Source organism: Corythoichthys intestinalis, chromosome 13 (genome assembly GCF_030265065.1).
Source record: "Corythoichthys intestinalis isolate RoL2023-P3 chromosome 13, ASM3026506v1, whole genome shotgun sequence".
Taxonomy (NCBI): domain Eukaryota; kingdom Metazoa; phylum Chordata; class Actinopteri; order Syngnathiformes; family Syngnathidae; genus Corythoichthys; species Corythoichthys intestinalis.
Window position 1 is genome coordinate 54,665,609 of NC_080407.1, and position 10,771 is coordinate 54,676,379.

A 10,771-nucleotide genomic window follows, 5' to 3' on the forward strand; every position below is an offset into this window, starting at 1 on the left:
ATGGCCTGCAAAACGGCCATATACCCCAAAAATGCCACAAACCAAAATCCATTTTGCCACATGGCAAAAAAAAAAAAAAAAAAATGGTGGTGATTTTATGCAGAAATGTGAGAAACTCCAAAAGGATCAGATACATATGTATACAGTGGTATGAAAAAGTATCTCTTTCCAATGTTAAATTTGTCAATAAATTCATCTGTCAACTGATTTTTGAAAATCTGAATCAAAATAAAAGCCAAAAGGAGTCAACTGAACATGTTTAGTTTAGTGTATACTGTATTTGCCATTTGTAGGGAGGGAAACACGTGCCGAGTGTTTGCGGAAGTCAGGACACACCTTCAATCATAAAAGCAGGCTGTACATCACAGCAAAAATCTTGATGTGAGTGAGCACACACTGCAATCTGCTTTACTTCGCTTGAGATTACGGCCAGTGGCGGCACATGGTGAGTGTGTTTAAATTCCTTTGGCAGTGTTAGTATCGATAGATTCATCGATCACATTTCTTTCTCCCGTCTAATTCATCGATCACGAACCAATGCATTGCCATTGATCATGTTTCAGTGTCATCAACATTTGTTGACTGATTCATCTGTCAAACTCACCAATTTATAGTTCAATACTTTGATAGATTCATCAACTATTTACTCTTTCACCGCCAGTGATCATGTTTCAGTTCCATTAGAATTCACAGATTAACAAATTGACCGCAATTGACGGTGATAGACGTCCAATCCGTTTCAAGTGGGAGGGACAGCAGTGAATGAAGTCATTTTGGGGTCTTTCACATGATTTCCTGTTGATTTTGGGGCATTTACTTCACTTACACTTCCAGTTGATTTTTGGTCCCTTTTGCTTTTGTGGCCATTTAAAAGTCCCTTTCTGTTGAGTTGGAGTCACTTTGGGTAAATTCTCGAGTAGCTTCTGGTAACCCAAAACCAACAGGAAGTGACCCATAAATGCCCTAAAATCAACAGGAAGTGACCGAAAATCAACAGGAAATTACGAGAAATTCCCCAGTGCCCGAAAATCATCAAAAAGTGACCTGTAAGTGCCCCCGTAGGTGACTCGGAAGTGACCCCGTAGGTGCCCCAGAAGTGACTTGTCGGTCCCCCAAAAGTGACCCATGGGTGACCCAGAAGTGGCCCGTGGGTGACCCCAGAAGTTACCCCGGAAGTAACCCGGAAGTGACCCCGGAGGTGCCCCAAAAGTGACCCTGAAGTGACTCGTCGGTGCCCCAAAGCGACCCGTAAGTGACCCCACAGCGGCTCCAAAGTGACACGGAAGTGACCCTGTAGGTGCCCCAAATGTGACCCGTAGGTGACTTGGAAGTGAGACCGTAGGTTCCGCAAAAGTGACCCAGAAGGGACCCCTGGGTGCCCCAAAAATGACCTGGAAGTGACTCGTCTGTCCCCCAAAAGTGACCTGTGGGTGCCCGAGAAGTGACCCATAGGTGCCCCAGAAGTAACCCGGAAGTGACCCCGGAACTGAGCCGTACGTGCCCCAGAAGTAACCCATATGTGCCCCAAAAGTAACCCAGAAGTGACTCGTCGGTGCCCCAAAAGTAACCCTGCAGCTGCTCCAAAAGTGACCCGGAAGTTACCCGTGGGTGCCCTGGAAGTGACCAGTGGGTGCCCCAAAAGTAATCCGTGGGTGCCCCCGGAGGTGACCCAAAACTCACATAAAAGTGACCTGTAGGTGCCCCAAAAGTGACCTCGAAGGTGCCCCAAAAGGAACCCGAAGTGGCCCGTAGGTGGCCCAGAAGTGTCCCAAAAGGGCATTTACCGGACACTTCCTGTTGATTTTTGGGACGTTTACGGGTCACTTCCTGTTGATTTTTGGGACATTTACGGGTCACTTCCTGTTGATTTTTGGGACGTTTGCAGGTCACTTCTTGATTTTTGGTCCCTTTTACTTTTGGGGCATTTGCGGGTCACTTCCTGTTGATTTTGGGTTAATGGGGCGTTCCACATCGTTTCCTGTTGATTTTTGGGTCACATCATGTTCCTTTTGGGGCATTTAGGGTCACTTCCTTTTGATTTTGGGTTACTGAACAGGAAGTGACTTGGGAATATCAAAGAAATGAATAGGAAGCGACTCAAAATCAATAGTAAGTTGCCTTAAAATGAATAGAAAGTGACCTGTAAATGCCCACAGAACTGGCAGCGAATGCTCAGGTTTTAGTGCCAATGACGGGGCTAGACGTCCAATTTAGTCTAAATGAAATGGCAGCCTCTGAGTACACTACTACGAGTGAAACTCAATTGAAAGCTTGGACGCCTAACGACGTCAATAGTACTGAAAGAACGCTCATAAATCATGTTTTTGTGTTTCGCAGGCGGGCGAGCAAGTGACGATAGAACTGGGAAAGGCCGGGAAAGTCCAGGTACCTTCTCTTACATTCCCAAGTCAGGTTGGAGTCTTCATCCGTGTGGTTTTCTGTACTCAGGGTGCAGGAACATCCCAGCAAGGTGCTGCCGTCAGCTTCCATAACATTCACTACAAGGTGAATCAGGCCAAAGGATGTTTGTGCTGGAGGAAGAAGAGCGCCAAAGATATCCTCATCGACCTCAAGTGAGAAGCTCTTTCAACTCTTTTGAACATAGAAGTATTGGCGTACGTGCCGGAGAAGCGGGAAGGAAGCGTTCTCACAATGAGCTGGGCTTGAACCAATAAACATGCATAATGTATCAAAAGGCTGTGAGACGCTTCCGTTCTCGCATCGTGTCCGCCACCGCTCCTTTAACATTTCTCATACGCCATCGTTTTTCGCAAAACGTGATCGCTATGTCTGGACAAAGGCCGCAGCCGGCGCGTTTTACTATCCACCGCATGTAATCATTGACCGATCCGAACCGGAGGTCAAGGCCAGATGAAGTCAATAAACACGTTTTTACAGCAGAGTGAACCGTCCTCAACATTCAAGACCGTTTTCCAACAAGAAAATGCAGATTCTGGAGTCATTTGAGGTCGGAACAGTGCGAACTGAAAACGTTTATTTTACCAGCTTTAAAAGTGGGAGGATCCTCACTCGAGATATCTCTCAAAACGATAAGATACAAGGCTCACGATAATGATCCCACGATACAACAATTATGAGGAAATCATTCTAGTATATTCTACAAAACTAATAAACAGGAAAACAAGCAATTTTCACCCTTCTGCTGTAAACTGGAATGGGTTTATCACTAATAGACGTCCAATCCATTTGAAGTGGGAGGGTGTCAACAAATGCACAAATTCAAACGTCTATGGCTGTCAGTGGCAACCAATGCCAGGCAATGAGTTCATTTCCGTCACTTTTAGGGCACTCACATATCACTTCCGGGTCACTTTTGGGGGAACCTACGGGTCACTTTTATGTCACTTTTGGAGCACCTCCAAGTCACGTATGGGTCACTTTGGGACATTTCCGGGTCACTTCGGGTCACTTTTGGGGCACCCACGAGTCACTTTTGGACACCTCCAGGTCATGTACGGGTCACTTCTGGAGCACATCTGCGTTACTTTTGGGTCACCTCCGGGTAACTTACAGGTAACTTACGGATCACTTTTGGAGGAACCAACGGGTCACTTCGGGTCACTTTCGGAGCACCCATGAGTCACTTTTGGGACACCTACAGGTCACTTCCAGGTCACTTTTGGGGCAACCAAGGGTCACTCCAAGGGCACCCACGTATCACTTCCGGGTCACTTTTGAGGCACCTAAGGGTCACTTAAAGGTCACTTTTGGGGCACTTCTGTGTCACTTCTGGGGCACCCACGTATAACTTCCGGGTCACTTTTGGGGCACCTCCGGGTCACGTACAAGTCACCTTTGGGGCACCTCTGGGTGACGTAGGGGTCACTTCCAGGTCACTTTTGGGGCACTTCCGTGTCACTTTTGGGGGAACCTAAGGGTCACTTATGGGGAACCTATGGGTCACTTTCAGGGCACTCATAGGTCGCTTTTGGGGCACCTCCGGGTCACCTTTGGGGCACTTCAGGGTCACGTATGGGTCACTTCCGGGTCACTTTTGGGGGAACCTACACGTCACTTTTGGGGAACCTATGGGTCACTTTCAGGGCACTCACAGGTCACTTTTGGGGCACCTCCGGGTGACATATGGGTCACTTTTGGGGCACCTCCGGGTGACATATGGGTCACTTTTGGGGCACCTCCGGGTGACATATGGGTCACTTTTGGGGCACCTCAGGGTCACGTATGGGTCACTTCCAGGGCACCTCAGGGTCACTTCCGGGTCACTTTTGGGGCACCTCAGTATTACCATATGAGTCACTTCTGTGGCACCTCCAGGGCATGTACGGGTCACTTCCGAGTCACATTCTGTTCATTTTTGGGCAATCTGACATTTCCTGTAATTTCCTATTGATTTTCGGTCACTTCCTGATGATTTTACGGCATTTATGGGTCACCTCCTTTTGGTTTTAGGTTACGGAACAGGAAACTACTCAAGAATGTCCCCAAAGTGACTCAAACTCAACAGGAAAACAAAAGACTGGCTGCAATTGCTCGTTTCAGTGACATTGACGCGCTAAACGTCCAATGAATGAATTGGATGTCTTCCACCTCCAATGGCAGCTAGTGATCTTACGTAGACTTAATTCTAATGGAAGATTTCAGTAGCAACCTCTTGGTTCATTTGTTTGTTAAATGAGACACTTTTTAAAAAAATATATATATCAATTCCTGGTGGGAAGATATCGATAACCTTTTGGGCCACATAGTATCATCAAATATCTTTTTGATATATTGTCACACCCTTATTCCTAACAATGATTGCCTGATGCCTTCAAAGATCTTCACATATGTCTTCTCCTCAGTGGGATCATGAAGCCAGGACTCAATGCCATTATGGGGGCAACCGGAAGTGGCAAGTCCTCGTGAGTGCCTAAAATCAACCCCCCCCAAAATATCCCTTTGTAATATTCGTGGTCACGTAATCTCCCGTTGCAGGTTCCTGGATGTTCTAGCTGCCAGAAAGGATCCGGCGGGCCTGTCGGGTCAAGTCTTGATCGACGGCGCTCCACAGCCGCCTAACTTCAAATGTCTGTCGGGATACGTGGTGCAGGTGAGCCGGTTTGCCGTCTCCCAACATTTCCGTCCAAACATTTCCCTGACTCCGCAGGACGACGTGGTGATGGGAACCCTGACTGTCCGGGAGAACTTCAGCTTCTCGGCGGCGCTCCGTCTCCCGTCCAGTGTTTCACAGGCCATCAAGGAGCAGAAAGTGGAGGAACTGATCCAGCAGCTCGGACTGAGCCGCGTGGCCGACTCCAGGGTTAGAAGATGCCTACGCCAGGGCTCGGTCTTTGTCCTAATCTTCTGGTAAAACGCAGGTGGGCACCCAGCTGATTCGCGGCATCTCCGGAGGCGAGCGCAAGCGGACCAATATCGGAATGGAGCTCATCATCAATCCCCCGGTTCTCTTCCTGGATGAACCCACTACCGGGTTGGATGCCAGCACTGCCAACTCTGTGCTGATGTTGCTCAAAAGGTCTTGATAGTAATGGAGGACTGATTTTTCGATATATGTCATTGGCTGCCATTGGTGGCGCTTGGGTCACTTGGTCATTTTAAGGTACTTACAGTACTTAAATGGACTTTCCAGGATGGCCAACAGCGGACGCACCATCATCCTGTCCATTCACCAACCTCGCTATTCCATCTACCGCCTCTTTGATAGCCTCACCCTCCTGGTCAACGGCAGACAGGTCACTTCCTCAACCGTGTGCTCCATTGTCCCCGAGTGACTTCTCACACTGTTCGACCACCCATTCAGGTGTACCATGGGGCGGCCCAGAGTGCTCTAGACTACTTTTCCGACATCGGTAGAATGAGCGCCACTCTTATCCAGAGTCTCTAGCTCCAAATCTCACCTCCGCGCTTCCTTTCCCAGGCTACACCTGTGAGCCTCACAACAACCCCGCAGACTTCTTCCTCGACGTCATCAACGGGGACTCCACCAGCGTGGACAAAGAAGGTGAATCGCCAGATGATAATCATCCGTGCTTTCGTTTATTAACTCGCCCTTTCTAGATTTGGACTCTGTGTTGAAGTCCAGAAAAGGAATCGAAGACAAATTAGTGGAGGACTACAGAAGCTGTCCGGACTTCAAGCGTACCAAAGCAGAGTTGGGTAGGGACGGCGACGACACAGCCAAAAAGAAGCAGAAATCGAAACTTTCCTCTCTGGCTTCCCTCAGAGAGAATCGCACAAGGAAACGGGACGGACCGTTCTTCTTCCTACAGGACCGTCACCTACAGTACTAGTTTCCTGACACAGTTCCACTGGGTCCTGAAGAGAACTTTCCGTAATCTCATGCTCAACCCGCAGACCTCCGTCGCTCAGGTGACTTCTCAAATGTTGAATCCGTACCTCTGTGAAGTTGGACCCTCATCAGACACAAGTTTATATCAACATGATGCCCAAAATTTTCGGTTTTGGTGTTATTACTAACACTGTATTTTTCGGACTACAGTCATGGACGAAATTGTTGGCACCCCTGGAATTTTGCGAACTGTTCCAGGTCTTTCAGATTTAAGGGTGCCTTTTTGCAACAGCAATTTTGAGATCTCTCCACAGCGTTCAATACGATTAAGACCCGGACTCATTGATGGCCACCACAGAATCCCTCCAGCACTCAGTCTCCAACCATTTCTTGGTGCTATTTGAGGTATGTTATGGGTCATTGTACTGTAGGAAAACCCATGACCTCTGAAGCAGACCCAGTTTCCTGACACTACCGCCAACATTCCACCCCAAAACATTTTGATAGTCTCCACATTTCATGACTCCTTGCACACTGTCAAGGTACCCAGTGCCAGAGGCAGCAAAACAATCCCAAAACATCATTGGACCTCCACCATGTTTGACTGTAGACACTGTGTTCTTTTCTCTGTAGGCCACATTCTTTTTATGGCACTGGGCACTGGTCCCCAACCCTTTCTTGGTGCTATCTGAGGTATGTTTTGGGTCAATGTCCTGTGGGAAAACCCATGACCCCTGAAGCAGACCCACCCAGTTTTCGGACAGTACATCCTACATTCTGGCCCAAAACATTTTGATAATCTCCATATTTCATGACTTCTTGCACACTGTCAAGGGACCCAGTGCCAGAGGAAGCAAAACAACCCCAAAACATCATTGGACCTCCACCATGTTTGACTATAGCACAGTGTTCTTTTTTTTGTAGGCCTGTGGCACTGGGAACTGGTCCCCAACCATTTCTTGGTGCTATCTGATGTATGTTTTGGGTCATTGTACAGTGGGAAAACACATGACCTCTGACGCAGACCCAGTTTTGGGACAGTACATCCTACATTCTGGCCCAAAACATTTTGATAATCTCCATATTTCATGACTCTTTGCACACTGTCAAGGCACCCATTGCCAGAGGCAGCAAAACAACCCCAAAACGTCATTGGACCTCCACCATGTTTGACTATAGGCACCATGTTCTTTTCTTAGTAGGCCTCATTCTTTTTTTATGGCACTGGGCACTGGTCCCCAACCATTTCTTGGTGCTATCTGAGGTATGTTTTGGGTCAATGTCCTGTTGGAACACCCATGACAGGCCCAAAACATTTTGATAGTCTCCATATTTCATTACTTCTTACACACTGTCAAGGCACCCAGTGCCAGAGGTAGCAAAACAACCCCAAAACATCATTGGACCTCCACCATGTTTGACTGTAGGCACTGTGTTCTTTCCTCTGTAGGCCTCATTCTTTTTATGGCACTGGGCACTGGTCCCAAGCCATTTCTTGGTGCTATCTGAGGTATGTTTTGGGTCATTGTACTGTGGGAAAACCCATGACCTCTGACGCAGACCCAGTTTTCGGACAGTACATCCTACATTCTGGCCAAAAACATTTTGATAGTCTCCATATTTCATGACTCATTGCAAAATGTCAAGGCACCCAGTTTTGTCCATGACCGTATAAGGGTGGCGCGCCCTTTTCGTGTTGGGGATGACATCATGTTTATATAAATTTGCGTCTGATGGGAGGCCAACTTCATGGAGGTTGATTCAGGCTGGAACCGCAACTGAAGACTTTGTGGTTTAGATGGCAGTTACATTGTTCCTGGCTCTGATCGTGGGAGCCATTTTCTTCAATGTTCAGGATGACCCGAGCGGGATCCAGAACAGGTGAGGTCCTCTTCTTCAAGGTCTATAGCAGTGGTTCTTAACCTGGGGTTCCATCGAAACATAGGGGTTCGGTGAGTCATAGACTTCAAAAATCTATAGACCTGACACTTCGTCATTCTGTGCGTCATGTCTTAGGCCCTGTTTCTCGTGTCATGACAATAAGTTATGAAGTCTATGGGTGAGTAAGTCTAAGGGGTTCGGCGAAGGTAAAAAAAAACGCAGAGCCCTATTTTCGTACGTAGATTAAATCTAGGCAAAGTGACTTTTTAGACCAGGTTTTGGACTGATTTGCTTCCAATTTACAATTGTTTTAACTGCTAGTCCTTGATTTGATAGGAGGAGAAACTGGTTTGCTCAGTGGAAGGTTGACTCCTACTTGTAAGAGAATAACAGACCAATGGGCAGCGTAGTCTCAAATTTCGACCCGTTTATACAACAAGCTTTCAAAATAAGAATTTTAAACGGGAATTTGCTAAATTATTAGCTCGCTAGCTTCGATATGTCGGTTTATTATCCAATTCCGAAGGGTTTGGTGAATCCACATGCGAAACTAGTGGGGTTCGGTACCTTCAGCAAGGATAAGAACCACTGGTCCATAGTCTTACATCTCTTCTACCGCACGTCCAGGTTCGGCGCCCTCTTCTTCATCATCGTCAACCAGTGCTTCAGCTCCTTGTCGTCAGCCGAGCTCTTCATCGCGGAGAGGAAGCTCTTTGTGTGGGTGTGACCCCAGAAAATAAGTCGGACGAATGAGTTCGCAAAGAAATTTATCTCGTTTTCTCGCAGCCACGAGTCCATTAGCGGCTACTACCGGATTTCGGTCTACTTCCTATCCAAGATCCTTTCAGATATCCTGACGCTGAGGGCCTTCCCTGCGATATTGTTCAGCTGCGTGGCCTACTTCATGATCGGTGAGTGGTCTTCAACCTCATAACTGGAATTTCCGTAACTCGCAATTGTCGGACGCAGGTCTAAAACCGACGGCCGAAGCGTTCTTCCTCTTTATGTTCACCGTGATTTTGGTGGCCTACACCGCCACCGCCATGGCGCTGGCTATCTCGGCCGACCAGACGGTGGTAGCCATCGCGAACATCTTCATGACCATCGCTTGCGTCTTCATGATGGTGATGCCCGCCGTTTCTCATCTTTCGGACCATCGGTCGCGATAACTCGTCTGTATTTTCAGATCTTTGCAGGCTTGCTGGTCAATCTTCCGTCGATCGTCAGCTGGCTAGCTTGGTTGAAATACTTGAGCATCCCGCGCTACGGCCTCGCTGTAAGTTACCCGCTCGCCTGCAATTTTCAGGAAATGGACTCCATTTTTTTCCCTGGGTCTCCAGGCTCTGCAGGTGAACGAGTTCTACGGGCTGAACTTCTGCCGCGGACTCAACAGCAGCAGCATACCGCCGGGGACAATGTAAGATTCAAGCGGAAAACTTGGCGTTTGGGAACCAAATAACGGCGATCCTCGCCTTGTTCTGTGTGCCAGTTGCGAGGGGCAAGACTTCCTGACCGAGCAGGGCGTGGACTACTCGTCTTGGGGTTTTTGGCAGAACCACGTGGCCCTCGGCGTCATGAGCGCGTGCTTCCTGGCTATCGCTTACCTCAAGCTGCGCTTCATCAACAAGTTCACCTAGATCGACGATGATGGAAAAACCCGCTGACTAACTCACTTTTCATTGATTCTAATTCTATACATTGCAGTATTTATTCTTTTTTTTTGTATTTTCCCCCCTAATCTGTATTTTTAACTGTTCTGTATTAGTTATTTTGTGACCAATTTCCTGTCAAAATCGATTTGACGCCAATTCGTTTTTTTAAAATTGGAGTCAATAAATAAAAAATCTTGATCTCTGAAAAATGTCTCTCTCTAGTGGGCAAATTTAATAGTGCAACTACTTTAACGGGTTAACAGCACTACCGTTGACGTGTTTATTGTTTTATTTGCAGTTTTAGCTGCTTTCAGCTTTTACTTTGCCACTTTTGACTGTGCTAAACGCGAGTACCTTATTGCTGGTCTTCACATGGGCTGCAGAAGTACGGAGAAAAACAAGTATTCCATCTCCCAAGGCAACACAAGCTTTCTTCACACCCAATGACCGGCTTCTAAATTAATGGTTTGACTGGAAACTTGTCAATTTGATGTCATTTCTCCAAATTTGAGAACAGTTTTTTACCAAATACACGAGTAAACAAAACCCATGTGCACTCGGTCGGCAGACTCTGCACCGCACCACACCTGAACATAATTAAGTAGACACCGGTAAAGCTACGCCCCCTGGCGTCTACTGTGATTGGGGAAAAACTCACTTCCCATTGATTTGGAGACATATATGGTCTCCTCCTGTTGATATTTGGTCATTTCCTGTTGATATTTTGACGGACATGGCCGTCAATGGCATCAACTTACATATGCGTCAATGGGATCCAAGTACATTGGTATCAATAGAATCGACATATATGGTCGTCAATGGCATGGACGTACATGGCCGTCAATGGCAAGGACATACATGACTGTCAATGGCAAGCACGTACATGGCCGTCAATGGCAAGGACGTACATGACTGTCAATGGCAAGGACGTACATGGCCGTTAATGGCATCAACTTACATATGTGTC

General features: G+C 47.3%; 2 protein-coding genes across 4 annotated transcripts in view; one reads left to right on the plus strand and one right to left on the minus strand.

Moving 5' to 3' along the window:
* LOC130928875 (SH3 domain and tetratricopeptide repeat-containing protein 1) overlaps nt 1-10,323 on the minus strand; it is a 29,011-nt gene extending 18,688 nt beyond the window's left edge. For 2 of the 3 annotated variants that reach the window (XM_057855665.1, XM_057855664.1), the window contains exons 1-2: nt 10,159-10,323; nt 2,390-2,531 (exon numbers count right to left, since the gene is read on the minus strand). The gene's annotated coding sequence lies outside the window, so the exon portion shown is untranslated. The remainder of the gene's footprint in view (nt 1-2,389; nt 2,532-10,158) is intronic. The other variant, XM_057855666.1, reaches the window with a different exon arrangement.
* On the plus strand, nt 382-9,949 carry abcg2a (ATP-binding cassette, sub-family G (WHITE), member 2a). The gene is made up of 19 exons (XM_057855676.1): nt 382-445; nt 2,338-2,385; nt 2,449-2,573; nt 4,824-4,883; nt 4,957-5,071; nt 5,129-5,281; nt 5,340-5,497; nt 5,612-5,714; nt 5,783-5,831; nt 5,900-5,983; nt 6,040-6,138; nt 6,206-6,351; nt 8,070-8,152; nt 8,780-8,869; nt 8,939-9,063; nt 9,122-9,276; nt 9,339-9,428; nt 9,493-9,569; nt 9,642-9,949. The coding sequence occupies exons 1-19, from the start codon at nt 443-445 to the stop codon at nt 9,787-9,789; spliced, it is 1,911 nt and encodes a 636-aa protein (XP_057711659.1). The 5' UTR covers nt 382-442; the 3' UTR covers nt 9,790-9,949.
* Nucleotides 10,324-10,771: the final 448 nt, after the last annotated feature.

Coding starts and splice junctions, on each gene's coding strand:
- abcg2a (XM_057855676.1), top strand. Junction 6,139..6,205: donor GCGTACCAAAGCAGAGTTGG/GTAGGGACGGCG, acceptor GGCTTCCCTCAG/AGAGAATCGCACAAGGAAAC. Junction 9,277..9,338: donor TCGCTTGCGTCTTCATGATG/GTGATGCCCGCC, acceptor CTGTATTTTCAG/ATCTTTGCAGGCTTGCTGGT.